Source organism: Leucoraja erinacea, chromosome 10, assembly GCF_028641065.1.
Source record: "Leucoraja erinacea ecotype New England chromosome 10, Leri_hhj_1, whole genome shotgun sequence".
In the NCBI taxonomy this organism is placed as follows: Eukaryota; Metazoa; Chordata; class Chondrichthyes; order Rajiformes; family Rajidae; genus Leucoraja; species Leucoraja erinaceus.
The window spans coordinates 11,210,190-11,226,109 of record NC_073386.1 but is presented as its reverse complement, the minus strand read 5'-3'; the positions used below and the strand labels follow the sequence as shown (position 1 = coordinate 11,226,109).

General features: G+C 42.5%; 1 protein-coding gene across 1 annotated transcript in view; it reads left to right on the top strand.

Annotated features, from left to right (window-relative positions):
- The window catches only part of LOC129700783 (dihydropyrimidine dehydrogenase [NADP(+)]-like), a 637,641-nt gene extending 633,485 nt beyond the window's left edge, over positions 1-4,156 (top strand). The window contains exon 23 of the mRNA XM_055641481.1: positions 2,263-4,156. Coding sequence (XP_055497456.1) covers positions 2,263-2,421 — 159 coding nt within the window. The 3' untranslated portion in view covers positions 2,422-4,156. The remainder of the gene's footprint in view (positions 1-2,262) is intronic.
- Positions 4,157-15,920: the final 11,764 nt, after the last annotated feature.

Sequence of the window (15,920 nt, the reverse complement as noted above, 5' to 3'; positions counted from 1 at the left end):
CATCAAATGATTTATATTTTATTATTCCTGAGAACTAGTTAAATTTGTTCAGGTGGTATTAGGCAGAACAATATGGCAGCTAATACCAATTGTCCCATGTTGTGGGTCACTGGTAGATTTGAATCAGCCAGTGAGTGGCATTGCTGGATTTTACTTCGGAGTCACGTGAGTGACTACGTGAAGAACCCCCGCTAGGACGCATGCGTGTCATATCGCTACACGCATTGCAACGAGTCACAGCAGGAGGGGAACGACGATCCCCTTAACGGCAGATTTAAAAACCGGGAACAGCAGGTAAGGAGACTCTGCGTTCTTCCCACTTACCTTACAGGTGGAGGCATGGACAGACCCACGAGAAGGAAGGCTGCGAAAAAGCTGGCAGGGGAGAACCGTGGAGTTGCGGGCAGCCAGCGGCAGCAGCAGCCGACGGCACGCCAATCTCCCGAAATGGGAACAGCTGTGCCTGACTTCGCTCCCGCACCGGCCAAATCTACACCATGGCTGGGCTGAAAAGCGAGGCAAAAAACAGACAGAGTCGTAGACTCCGATGAGTCCAACTTAGAACAGCCGCAAGCGGCCAGTGCCCGTGAGCATTGGAGCTGGTTGGAGCGGCTGGAGGATCAGGAGCAGCCACGAGTGGCCTGTGCCCGAGAGCATAAGAGCCAGTTGGAGCGGCTGTTGGAGGAAATACTCCAAAGTGGCAGGCTCCAGGAGATGGAGGCTAGCCACAGTGGGCAGTTGGTAAGTCCCACAGCAGTACCTCTTGGTCTCCACCTACAGCTCTGTCCCTACAGAAACTAACAATGAAAACAGTCATGCTGATGGCCTTGGTCACAGCACAGAGGGTCCAGTCACTACAGAAACTAAGGCTGGACAACTTGACTATTTCATCTGGGAATTTGACTTTTCACATCTATGAATTAGTCAAACAGAACAGACAGGGGTCAGCAGGGCTAAAATAGACTTCAGGGCCTACCCAACGGATGATCGTCTCTGTATTGTAACTCACTTATTATTATATATGGAGTATACAAGGATCATCAGAGGCAAAGAAATGGCACTTTTAATCAGCTACAAACAGCCACACAAAAAAAAGTGACAGTCCAGACCATCTCGAGATGGCTAAAACAGATCCTAATAAAGGCTGGAGGAGACACTAACATTTTTAAATCTCACTCCACCAGGGCTGCAGCTACATCGGCAGCTATGAAGTTGGATGTTCCAATGGACCAAATCCTCAAGACAGGAGGATGGTCAACGGAGAGAACTTTCCAACGATTTTATAATAAACCAGTCATTGAACCTGGAACATTTGCAGAGACACTCTTAAGTTCTGTAATATGATTTTACCCCATAAATAGGGGCTATGATTTGGTGTTAATAAATTTATCGTTGTTTTTTAAATATCGTATTGATGTTTAATGATGTTAACACTATTCTCCCCATAATCAAGGCAGATGTGATGCATGGACTCGTTTCCACAGCATGAAATCACAGAGCTTTAAAATCTTCACGTAGTCACTCACATGACTCCGAAGTAAAATAGTAAGATTAAACGAGAAATTACCAGTTTGAAGTTTGATCGTTATTTTATGAGGAGTAACGTTGAGGGAATACGTGCCCTCCGCTCCCACCCTTGATCATATACTCAACTGGTACCTATTTTTCTATGTTTCTAAATAAATGAACGGTAATTTTGAAGAGGAGTGTAAGGTCATACATCAAGTTTCCAGATGAGAAGGATGGTTTGTACCAGTATGCAGTGTTGCTTAAACATCCCACGAGCTGTGTTCTTCAATTCATCAGTAATCCTCAGAAACAAACCAGCAATTCATATTCTACATGAAACCTTTTACTGTATATTGAATAGATGCTAGCTCCAGAGACCCGGGTTCAATCCTGACCACGGGTGCTGCCTGTACGGAGCTTGTACATTCCTCCTGTGGCCGCATAGATTTTCCCCGGTTCCCTCCCTCCCACATTCCAAAGACGTAGAGTTAATTGGCTTTGTTAAAAATTGTAAATTTTCCCCAGTGTGTTGGATAGTGCTAGTGTGCGAGGCGATCGCTGGTCGGCGCGTACTCGGTGGGCCGAAGGACCTGTTTCTGTGCTATTCTCCAAACTCAACTAAGATGTTGTCCATTGTCATCGGAGTACAGTTCCGAAGCACCTTGTTATCTTAACTTTTTAGTTGCATGTTATGTGGTTTATTGTAGCTTTTATTCTGATTTCTTTATCCAATCTCTTTTTAATTCTCTCTAGGCCATAACCTTTGATGCCAAGAAGCACCTTCCTCGAGTAACTGCAGACTGCACAGGGTGCACTCTTTGCTATAGTGTCTGCCCTATCATTGATTGCATTAGAATGGTTCCTCGTTTAACGCCTTACATACCTATAAGAGGTATTCCTCTAGCAGTCTAACAAGTTTGTTCGGTCGACTTCGTCTGGATTGGAAACATGACTTAATATCCATATCTTTCCATAAATATTGATTTAGTCATTCGTGTTATAATATGACAAACCACTGTTATTTCTAAAGCATTGATTTTATCTTACCAAAGCTAGTTACCATGGTCTTAGGCTACATTAGAAAAAAACTGGGCTATTATTAAGTAATAGCATTGAGGTCAGCCATGAAATAAGACAATGGCACTTGGATTACAATCTATATGCCCATAAGTATAATTTTTAGTGAAATTACATCAGTTGTTAACAGGCTTTTACTTAGTTAGCGATTTCTAATGTCTACTGGCAACAGAAAATGTGAAAGGGGCTTCACCAGTATTTTACTGGAAAGTTCATGGTTCCTAAGTTCCAGGAGCAGAATTAGTCCGCTTGGCCCATCAAGTCTACTCTGCCATTCAATTACGGCTGATCTATTTCTCCCTCTCAACCCCATTCTCCTGCCTACTCCTCATAACTGCTGACACCCTTATTAATAAAGAATCTGTCAATCTCTGCCTTAAAAATATCCACTTACTTGGCCTCCACAGCCGTCTGTGGCAATGAATTCCACAGATTCACCACTCTCTGCATATAGAAATTTCTCCTCGTCTCGTTTCTAAAGGTACATCCTTTTAATCTGAGGCTACAGCTTCTGATCCGAGACTCTCGCACTAGTGGAAACATCCTCTCCAAATTCACTCTGTCCAGATTGTTTCACTGTTAGGTAAGTTAGAGTATTTCATTAATAAGTGTTTTGTTTTATGTAGGGGAACAGACAGGCACAGTCTATTAAATGCCTGACATTTACATTGACTCTCAATGTGGTGGATATGTATTCAGTAATATTCCAGTATATTGATAATGTCTGCATTGAGTGTCCTTGTGGAACTCACATTTGCCATTTAACTCACTAAGATCCTTAGAACCTGCTGTTTTCTTGCCTATCATTAATTCATATAATTTGATTCAGATCCTACATTTTTGCAACTATCTTGAAACCAATTACTGTGAAATAAAAGAAGGATTCTAAAACTGCAAGAGAAAATTGAAATTTTATTTTAATCTGAAATTTATCCTTGTTTCCAAATCAATAAGTGTGTGTATAAAGGAATGATGTTTAATAATGAATACATTTATAAACAAGCGATTACAGGTATTTTGTGCTTTAAGCAATGTTAAACATGATCCATTCACAACTCAACCTGTACAAATCACACAATCTGACAATAGTTTCATCTAGTTGTTAATTTTGTTTATTTCTGATTTGATGTTGAATTTATTGCGTGATCGTGCCTCCATTTTGCTGACTCCAATAGTTATAAATGCAGATTAAATTGAATTAATTGTTTATGCAGGTCACGGATACAGATATATTGCATTAGTGTGGTTGCCATTTTTAATATCTAATAACTTGGCATCCTTCATCATACTTTGTGTACAATCTCAATGTAAATTTTGTTTTGCAATTGAAATAAGAGGTAAGTTTTTGAATTGTGGCAACATCATCTGTTCAATGCAACCACTCACGGAAGAACAATTTGGATTATACAAGCTCATTTTTTTCTTGTATTAATTTGTTTAATCCTTGAAAGCTTTTCCTTCATCTCTTCATCCTTCCCATGTCTAACCAAATTAAGGATTTTACAGAAAATCCCAATTTGCGGGTTTGCATTTTGAATAATTTGTTTAATAAATATATTACCAATGGTTACCAGCATTCTCTTTTGTTATTTATTTCTGTTATAATGTATCAGCCCTTCGTAAGGTTCATTTTACAGTGATGTATTAATATTATTTTCATTAACTAGTCATCTGACACTGAAGTTAAAAACCCAACAATGAAGAATTCCAATTTGTGACCATCCAACCAATTTTTATTTTTACATCTTTGACTTCATAAATTAAAAAAAAATTACAAATAATAGTGCTCCTTTGCAATGAACAACATTTATTTAACCAAACTCCAAAATTCTCAGCAATCAATGAAGACCGTGTAAAACTTGTGGCTTTCACCTGTTTTCCAAGAGCTGCCAAATAAAAGTGTCATGCTGTGAAAAGTGTTTTAGAGAATTTAAGAAACACAAACAGTGGACGCATCCATGAACCTGCTCAACACTTGGCAAGGCTGTGGCTAATCTTGTATCTCACCCCTACTTTTTGACTCCCCCATATTCCTTGATGTCCCTTGTTTACAATCTGTATTGATCTCAGCGTTAGGTATCGCAATTCCTTATTGAAGTTCCAAAGACCCACAGCAAAAATTCCTGCTCAACCTAGTCGTAAATATCTCTCACCTTATCCTGCACTTTGCAGCCTCATTCTGAACACTCAATCAGATATTTAACCCCTCCTCATTCACCCATCCAAGCTTCTCCAGAATACATAAAGCACTACAGTCCTTCGTCATCTTAAAAAGGTAAACATCAGATGGATATTATGACAAGATAACGCCCAACCCAGGTGACTATTTGCATGCTAGCCACAGAAGCAGATCTACAATCACATATTACAATCCCTCCACACTTTTAATTCCCTTATCAAGTATCTCTACACTGTAAATGGCTCGATTGTCATCAGGTATTGTTTATCCGCTGACTGGTCAGCACGCTACAAAAATATTTTATTGTACCTCGTTGCACATGACAATAAACTATACTGGGCACTCCGCAGTTACATTCCATCATCCCATGACTAAATTTAAAATCACACTCATAAACTTTTATTAATTCACATGTAAAATGTAATGTCAGCATTTATTGTCCATCCCTAATCCTTAAAATGAGGCAATTGGTGGGACTTCCCTCATATATAGGCAAGGCGGGGTAAGGATGGTAGAATTAGTCCTCTGAAGGACATGAGCAAACCAGTTGATTTTTTAATGACAATTAAATATTTTCCTTTACCATTTCCTTGCCACGGCTTTTCAGAAATAATTCTGGATTTATTCAATTGCATGAACTTCTCTAGGTAACAAATCACTCAGGTCAAGGGTCCAGAACTTTGGATTCTAGTCCAGTAACCTAACCAGTACACTATTATATTACCTACATTGAAAGAATCTCTCACCTGCGATCAGTTATTACTTACTGTATACCTCCTCCTGCATCTTTCTTTAAATAAAAGTGTTCCCATCCATAAAAATAAATGAAGCAATGTTTCGTAATTAATAATATCTTTGGATCGTCAACAAAACACCATTTAAGCACTTCTTTAATGATTAATGAAATAGATTGCAATTGTTTTAGATAAATCTTTGCGATATTACAACAATTAAAGAGCAAAGAAATACAACTGAGCATCACCAACATGTTGCCTAATTTATCACAAAAACCACATTCGCTGTCACTTGAATTGCACATTTTTCTAATAAAATGTTTCAAATCTTTGTAATGCTGCAAAGATTTATCTAAAAATATCTGCCATTAAATGTTTCTTTCCTCCCCAGTTCTAACATGGATAGTCAATGCTGCCGTGAACTGCAAGTGCAATGGTGTCATCAATGCATTTCAAAGATCAAACTGCAAAGGTTAATGAAATGTTCCAGCTTGAACCATCAAAATGCCAGTGTAATAAAATGTTCTGTTTGACGCTGCGCAGCTACAGTTTAGTTTTTAGTTTAGAGATGCAGCGTGGAAACAGGCCCTTCTACCCACCGAGTCCGCACCGACCCGCGATCCCCGCCCACTAACACTACCCTACACACACTAGGGACAATTTTTACATTTACACCAAGTTAATTAACCTATAAGCTTGTCCGTCATTGGAGTGTGGAAGGAAACCGAACTCGGAGAAAACGCACGCAGATCATGGGGAGAACGTGCAAACTCCGTACAGACAGTCCCCGTAGTGAGGATCGAGCCCAGGTCTCTGGCTCTGTGAGGTAGTAGCTCTACCACTGTGCCACCGTGCCGTAGGTTTTAGATGTGGCTCCAGTGAGTTCCAATTTAAAGATGTTGCCATATGGAAAGAAATACAGATGCTGGTTTAAGCCGAAGATAGACACAAAAAGCTGGAGTAACTCAGTGGGACAGTCAGCAATTGTGGAGAGAAGGAATAGGTGATGTTTTGGGTCAAGATCCTTCTCATATGTGTCAATAACATCTTCAATTCTTAAGATCACAGTGATAATTGGAGATGAAGGAGGTCATTCTGATTTTCTTAATTTATCTCACTGTAGCTTCCTCCAATGATTCTGAAATAATTGCAGGGTATTTCTTGCCTGCCTTACCCCAAGCACTCACACTTTAGGCCCTTCGACCCACCAAGTCCGCACCGACCAGCGATCCCCGTCCACTAACACTATCCTACACAGACTAGGGACGGTTTACAATTGTACCAAACCAATTAACCTACAAACCTGTACGCCTTTGTAGTGTGGGAGCAAACCGGAGCACCAGGAAAAAAGCCCACGCAGGTCACGGGTGTAACAATAGGATTGTTTATTTAAGTACTGTTGTACGGGGGACTGTTTTAGAGGTGACACCGGGCTCGTGGCCCAGTTTCAGATAACGTTACAGAGGCAGAGAGATGACAACTGCACAAAGACAATAAAGTTCAAGTAAGCAAGACTGCTTTAATCGTCCACTATGTATCGTCCAGATAGAGACAGAACATAATGAAACAACGGGGAGAACGTGCAAACTCTGTACAGGGAGCACCCGTAGTCAGGAATGAACCCGGGTCTCTGGCGCTGTAAGGCAGCAACTCTACCACAGCACCACCGAGCTGCCCACATATGAATGATTCTTCATGTAAGGAACTTTTTTGGTATCATCCCTGCTTTTAGCTAATTACAGTAGAATCTTGTGTTCCATTGCGAATCTTGTGTTCTGCAGTTCTATTGTTTGTTTGGTACAATGTGAAATTCTATTTTGTTATAAATTGGCGAAAATCTTATTCATTCCCATAACATCTCTTTGCCTTTCCATTTTCCTATCCCCGTGTAGTGATTCCAGATCACAACCCTTCTTCACTTATTTCTTCAGATGCAGAAATGGAAACCATTTTCAGAATGGGGTTTCTCAAGCTATAAACTTGTGTAGGAAGGAACTGTAGATGCTGGTTTAAAGCAAAGATACTCAAACTGTCGGAGTAACTCAGCGGGACAGGCAGCATCACTGGAGAGAAGGAATGGGTGACATTTCGAGGCGAGATCCTTCTCTCGAGAGATGCTGCCTGTCCCGCTGAGTTACCCCAGCATTTTGCAACTATAAACATGGCCTCTTTCTTCTCTGACATAATTTTCTGCTCAATGGTGTAGCTCCAGAGACCCAGGTTCGATCCTGACTACGGGCGCTGTCTGTACAGAGTTTGTACATTCTCTCTGTGACCGCATGGGTTTCCTCTGGCTACTCTGGTTTTCACCCACACTCCAGAGAAGTGCAGATTTTTGTAGGATATTTGGCTACTGGAAATTGTCTCTGGTTTGTAGGATAGTGTTGGATTATAGGGTGATCACTGGTCGGCTGGACTCAGTGGCTGAAGGGCCTGATTCCACATCTCTAAACTAAACTAAAGCTCTGACCATTTTTAGCATTTTTGTGATGCAGTGGTGCCTCACAGCAACAAAGACTCTGGTTTCAATCCCGGCCTCGGATACTGTTTGTGTGGAGTATGCACATACTCCCTGTGACAATGTGGGTTTCTTCCAGGTCCTGCAGTTTCCTCCCACATCCCAAACACATACAGGTTTGTAGGCCAATTGTGTGTGTGTGTGTATATATGTATATATTACTAGACTAAGTGGGACCCGTTGGGTCCTATGTTCACACGGGAGGGCTGGTCCCTCGACGCAATATTCCACCTCTCCACCAATTCCAATATTGGTGGCCAGTGGGAGGGGGGCGCTTTCTGGAGCGCTGGTATGGGTGTTGTTGGCTGCAGGGACTACTGGTCTCCAGAGGGCTAGTATGGACATTGTGGGCCAAATGGATCCTTGGAGTGGCAGCTCAGTCCCTCAAGCCTGATGTGCTGGCAGCTCAATCAAAGCTGGTGGCCTGACAATTGACTCACGGCTATTCCTTGAAATTCCATTTCAAGCAGAGTGCAAGGCCACCAAATTCAAATTCATTTTCCTACCATTTTTAGGGAGAAACCACCAAAAAACCCACCATAAAACCACACAAAACACCACACTCACAGTTCAGTAGACATTCAGTGTGTTTAGTTGATTCACAGCTCAGACAGTCGTGATCTCTCCCTCCCCCATCATGCAGAGACTGAGCCACACCCACACTTCCGGATTATATAATCCCTCCCACCTCCCACCGGAAAAGGTGTGGCCTTCATGGTGTGATTGACAGGAGAGAGATTCTCAAATTTTTAAAACACTAACACTTTTATTTTTCATTGATGGGAAGAATCCTCTGCACCTGATGAACGGAGGGGGACTGAGTAAGATGGCAAAAATCACAGCCGTAAGTGGTAGCGTTTTTTCCAAAATCAATATAGTGCAAACAGGTAGTTGTCAAGTTTAGACAAACAACCATTTACAGGCAGTGCCTTTTCACTTCAATCCAAAGCCCCAAACAACCATTTGCAGGCAGTGCCTTTTCACTTCAACCCAAACCCCCCAAACAACCATTTGCAGGCAGGGCCTTTTTACTTCAAACCAACCATATCTTCATTTTCAAACCACATTAAGGGCACTCACAGTTGAGTAGACATATGTTCAGTGTTATTCAGAGCTCAGAGAGATGTGACCCTCTGGCTTCCTCCATCTTGCAGAGATTGAGTGAGGCACACCACTTCCTGGTTGTACAGTCCTTCCCCCTCCCTCCAGCAGAGGCAACAGAGATAATGGCAAAATAAACATTAATATCTCTCTGATTTTTTATCGATGGAAAAAATCCTCTGGTCCCGGAAGGCGGAGGGGGGCTCTGAGCGAAGTGGCCAAAAATGACGGCCGTAGGTGGCGGTGTTCTCTCGGAAATCACAGCACAGTGAGCCAAAAGCGGTCAAGATCAGACTTTTAGTAATATAGATATATACACATACTCATAAATAGACATATATATATATAATATACACATATATATATATATATTTTTGTGTCTATTTGTGAGTATGTGTATACATACACACTGAACTTTTTATAGACAATAGGTGCAGGAGAAGACCATTCGGCCCTTTGAGCCAGCATCACCATTCAATGTAATCATGGCTGATCATCCGCAATCAGTACCCCAACCCCTGCCTTCTCCCCATATCCCCCGACTCCACTATCTTTAAGATATTTTTTTTTCTCTCCCATTTATTATATTGTTTACAGTGTACTATGTTTACAGATTCTGTTGTGCTGCGGCAGATATGAGTGGCATTGCTCTATCTGGGACACATGACAATAAAACACTCTTGACTATTCCCTAGTGTGTAGGGTGTGGATGCGAAACATAAAAATAGTGTGAAAGGGTGATCGATGGTCGGCATGGACTCGGTGGGCTGAAGGGCCTGTTTCCAAGCGCTATCTTTCAATTAATCAATTATGTTTTTCTGTTGACTTTGCACTTTCTTATTCTTGGTGGTTTGAACACATTGTGGATGAAATCTCTGTGCACTCATAGTTCTTTCAGGTTCAATTTTTCTCCATTCTGACAATCTCTCGGACAGTGCTCAGTATTATATTTTACCATGCTCGTTTTCTCATCCATCGTATCCTTTAAACATTATAACATTGAGTACACATTGAGTACACATCAAAATTACTTGAGTTCCGAAATGCTTCTGAACAGCCCCAGTTTGTGAAATGTACTGCATGAATGCAAGTCTGCTTCTTAAACAAGGTTCATTCACTTGCTTTCAGACTCTTTGAATGCTCAATTTAGTTCAGTTTAGTTTAGAGACATGGTGCGGAAACAGGCCCTTCGGCCCACCGAGTCCGCACTGACCAGCGATCCCTGCACACTAATGGATATCCTACACACACTAGGGACAATTTTACACATACACCAAGCCAATTAACCCACATACCTGTACGTCTTTGGAGTGTGAGAGTGTGGGAGGAAACCGTAGATCTCGGAGAAAACCCACGCAGTCATGGGGAGAACGTACAAACTCCGTAGAGACAGCACCTGTAGTCGGGATCGAACCCGGGTCTCCGGGGCTGCAAGCGCTGTAAGGCAACAACTCCACCGCTGTGCCACCGTGGCCACTCTCAGTCACAATTCTTATTCGATTTTCATAGAAAACACGACCCTATTGCTAAAAGTTCATTCTTCATTCATCTTGAGCAAAATCTATGAAGGATACTTTTTTTTTCTGTTGGTTGTGTATTCAGCCAAGATGCAAAGCTTTGTTTGAAATTCAAATGAGTCGATGAAAAATGCAAATGCAGTTTGGAAAGTAAATACACAATAGTATTTCTATGAAAAAATGTAGATAATAGGAATAATGCATTCTGTAGCACACTGACATATGCTAAAGGGTCCACCTTTGAAAGACTGTGATAAAATTGCAGACTAATATTGCATTAGAATAAGCAGAATAGCTGAGAAATATGCTGGGGAAATGTGTGGTTTGTTTAATTACTAATGTGTACTGATACTAACATCCTCAACTGAGCTGTAGGGTTCAAGGAAAGAGCGTTCACGTCACGGCCCTGTTTCCACCAATCTTTCCACCGCCACACACAAGAAGCGCAAGGTAGACACCATTGTGTGCAGATGCCAAGAAGTGTGTTCAGTTCTGGCTGAACAACTTCTAATCTTGTGTGTGGACTCTATAACAAGAAGAAGAACTGAGCTAGACAGCATGGAAACAGGCTCTTCGGTCCAACCTGCCCACGCCAACCAAGATGCCCCATCTACACTAGTCCCACATGTCTGCGTTTGGGCTCATATTCTAAACCTTTCTATCTGTGTACCCATCCAAATGTCTTTTAAATGTTGTGATAGTAGGCCCAAAACGTGGCCTATTTCCTTCGCTCCATGGATGCTGCTGCACCCACTGAGTTGGTTGGTTGCGTACAGTTTTGGTCTCCTAATCTGAGGAAAGACATTCTTGCCATAGAGAGAGTACAGAGAAGGTTCATCAGACTGATTCCTGGGATGTCAGGACTTTCATGTGAAGAAAGACTGGATAGACTCGGTTTGTACTCACTAGAATTTAGAAAATTGAGGGGGGATCTTATAGAAACGTACAAAATTATTAAGGGGTTGGACAGGCTAGATGCAGGAAGATTGTTCCCGATGTTGGGGAAGTCCAGAACAAGGGGTCACAGTTTAAGGATAAGGGGGAAATCTTTTAGGACCGAGATGTGAAAAACATTTTTCACACAGAGAGTGGTGAATCTCTGGAATTCTCTGCCACAGAACTTAGTTGAGGCCAGTTCATTGGCTATAGTTAAGAGGGAGTTAGATGTGGCCCTTGTGGTTAAAGGGATCAGGGGGTATGGAGAGAAGGCATGTACAGGATACTGACTTGGATGATCAGTCATGATCATATTGAATGGAGGTGCAGGCTCGAAGGGCCGAATGGCCTACTCCTGCACCTATTTTCTATGTTTCTATGTTTCTCCAGCACTTTTGTCCACCTCCTCTGGAAGCTTATTCCACACACCCACCATCCTTTGTGTGAATGCTATTAATGTTTTCCCCTCTCACCTTAAACCTCTGGTTCTTGATTCCCTTACCCTGTGAGACTGTGCATTCATCCTATCAATTCCAATACATCTGATGTGAAAGTCAAGGAGCACACTAGCATTATGGTGAACCATGGGTGTTCAATCAAGTGATTCTGCTTCATTTTAAGGGAAAGCAGATTTTGTGTCATACAATTGCTGTAGTTCCAGTTTTCATGCTATGCTCAATTGGTGAGACGCACAGAGCCATGGTGACTAGAGACATGATTTCCTATGCAAAAAGCCAAGCTGACTATTAAAGCTGGAAGATTGAATTTCGAATGATGATAAAAGTTGTATCAATGCTGAAATATGCTCTGCTTGCAAAGCACACTCTGGCCTGTGTTATTGAATGTAAAACATAACCACATGGAACTTTGGTGGGTGTATTAAAAAAATTCTTTAGCCTGGGGCAGATTACAAAAGACAATTGCAAACAGTAGGGTGAGATGATTAAATCACATCGTAATTCTAATACTTCCATATCTCAGGTTAGCAAAGCAGGGAATTTAGGTTTTGCATAATGGCCCTGTCTCACGGTGCAAGTCCACCCACGCGTGATCCCGAGTTTAAAACAAATCAAACTCGTGGTAATCACGTGGAATTAACGTAGCGGGAACGTCGGAACTCGTAACGCTAACGGCAGGTACTCGGGAAACTTCTTAACTCGTGAAAATCTTTCAACATGATGAAAGGTTTCCATGAGTCAAATGTACGCTTGAAGTAAAAATGTTAACCTTTTAAACTCGTTGTAAGAACGTAGTAGCCCGTGAGTTTACCGTAGTGACTCGTGAGTCTACCGTGGGAACTCAGCGGGCCAGGCAGCATCTCTGGAGAGAAGGAATGAGTGACGGGATGACGCTTCCAAAATTCTGCTGCGTCTTTGTGTTACTCCAGCACTGTGTGTTCACTTTTTGTCAACCAGCATCTACCCTTCCTTGTGTATGACATTATTTGTAACCGTGGCAGTTGATTGTCGCTCCCTTCAGTTTCCCAGGGGGTCGGGACGGGACTGGAGTTGGGAGGGAAAGGTGGGGGGGAGGGTGGGGGGAGGGGGGGGGGGGGGGGGGGGAGGGGAGTGGGGACGTTTCGGGTTGAGACTCGTCTTCGTAACGTTACCGGTCCATTTCTCTCCACAGATGCTGCCCGACCTGCTGAGTTCCTCCAGCATTTCCCGCTACGTTAATTCTACGTGATTATCATGAGTTTGATTTGTTTTAAACTCGGGTTGACGCGTGGGTGGACTCGCACCGTGAGACAGGGGTTTAAGTCTTTGACAGGAAGACCTATGGATTTAACCTGTTCAACATAGCCCTGAGTATACTTGGGCTATGGCCAATAGTGAAAAAAAAAAACGTGGCAGTGAACAGGTTAATAATAACAGGTAGACAGAAGAAGGGTCACCCATTCCTTCTCACCAGCGATGCTGCCTGTCCCACTGAGTTACTCCAGCACTTTGTGTCTGTCTTCGGTTTAACCAACGTCTGCAGTTCCTTCCCACACATTAATATTAATAGGTGAGTGGGTTTCATGTGGGATGTTGCAATGAATCTAAGTCCCACTCTTCATTTTTATTCTTAAAACTTTAGAAGATTGGAAGCCTCAGATTTGAAGGACACATTTTTCCAAAATAGGAGATGAGCTGTAGTTAGCTCAGGTTTCTCCACACATGTGCACCACACTGTCCTGACAATTAAACATTATCAGAGTAAAATATAGATCACAAAAGTACCTTAGTTCAAAAGATGCCAAAAATGTATAAAATAAGCGCCTTAAAGCTGAGCATAATTTACCTTTCATATTCAGGAGTTTTGTAACTTCCATGTTCTTCTCAACCCAGTTTTCTCTACTGTCTGACAGTGTTGTTGTCCAAAGCAAAAAAATGCTGGAGGAACTCAGCAGGTCGGGCAGTATCTGTGGAGAGAAATGGACCGGTAACGTTACGAAGACGAGTCTCAACCCGAAACGTCACCCATTCCTCCTCTCCAGAGATACTGCTTGTCCCGTTGAGTTACTCAAGCTTTTTGTGTCTATTGTAGGTAACAACCATATAATAACCATATAACAATTACAGCACGGAAACAGGCCATCTCGACCCTTCAGGTCCGTGCCGAACACATAGTCTCCCCTAGTCCCATATACCTGCGCTCAGACGGTCCATTCCCTTCCATCCCAATTTATTTTTAAATGATAAAAAAACGAACCTGCCTCCACCACCTTCACTGGTCATATTCAGCTACCACTCTCTGAGTAAAGAAGTTCCCCCTCATGTTACCCCTAAACTTCAGTTCCCTCCATTCTCATTTTGTCCCCTTGTTTGAATTTCCCTACTCTCAGTGGGAAAAGCTTTTCCACGTCAACTCTGTCGATCCCTCTCATCATTTTAAAAACCTCTATCAAGTCCCCCATTAACCTTCTGCGCTCCAAAGAATAAAGCCCTAACTTGTTCAACCTTTCTCTGTAACTTAGTTGCTGAAACCCAGGCAACATTCTAGTAAATCTCCTCTGTACTCTCTCTATTTTGTTGACATCCTTCCTATAATTAGGCGACCAAAATTGTACACCATATTCCAGAATTGGCCTCACCAATGCCTTGTACAATTTTAACATTACATCCCAACTTCTATACTCAATGCTCCAGTTTTTTGCGTTTTGCGAAGGATTCCAACATGTGCGATTCCTTGTGTCTCTGTTGTTGTCCAGATCCCTTCAAATCAGTGCCTGTACCGTGCTTTGTCCAAGGTTGTTATATTTTATTTGCGATCCAGTACAAAAGTGGAGTCAGACAAGTTAATGAGTAGAATGTGTAGGAAGGAACTGCAGATACTGGTTTAAACCGAAGATAAACGCATAAAGCTGGAGGAACTCAGCGGGAAAGGCAACATCTCTGGAGAAGGAATGAGCGACGTTTCAGGTCGAGACCCTTCTTCAGACCTTCCCTAAACGTCACCCATTCCTTCTCTCCAGAGACGCTGCCTGTCCCGCTGAGTTACTCCAGCTTTTTATGACTATCTTAATGAACAATATGCCAGGAATGGACTTGATCCTTTTGTGCACCTGATAACTGCCAGAACCTTTTTTGCAGGATTGATCTGTTAAATGCTGGAAGGCATAGCTTTAAGGTGAGAGAAACAAAATTTAACGGGGATGTGCGGGGAGGGTGCACAGGAATGTGCTGCCAGGGGTGGTGCTGGAGGCAGATACAACAGTGGCATTTAAGAGGTTTTTAGATAGGCACAAGGGTGTGTAGGGAATGGAGGGACATGGATCAGCTTAACTAGAAATCATGTGAGGAAGAACTGCAGATGCTGGATAAAATCTAGACACAAAATGCTGGAGAAACTCAGCGGGTGAAGAACCATCTATGGGCAGAAGGAATGGGCGACATTTCGGGTCAAGACCTTTCTTCAGACTGATGTCGGGGGGGGAGTGGGAAAAAGATAACAGTGGGCGGAGACAGTAGGACTTGTCAGAAAACTGGGAAGGAGGGAGAAAGCAAGGGCTATCTGAAATTAGAGAATTCAATGTTCATACCGCTAGGGTGTAAACTACCCAAGCGAAATATGAGGTGCAGTTCCTCCAATTTGCGCTGGGCTTCACTCTGACAATGGAGGAGGCCCAGGACTGAAAGGTCAGATTGGGAATGGGGGGAGGAGTTCAAGTGCTGAGCAACCGGGAGATCAGGTTGGTTACGAAGGCCCAATCCGCCCTTTCTGCCGTGGGCCTCCTCCGTTGTCAGAGTGCTGGCTTTAACTTGCACTAAACGATATTCCCTTATCATGTATCTGTGCACTGTAAATAGCTCAATTGCAATCATATATTGTCTTTCTGCTGACTGTATAACACGCAACAAAAGCTG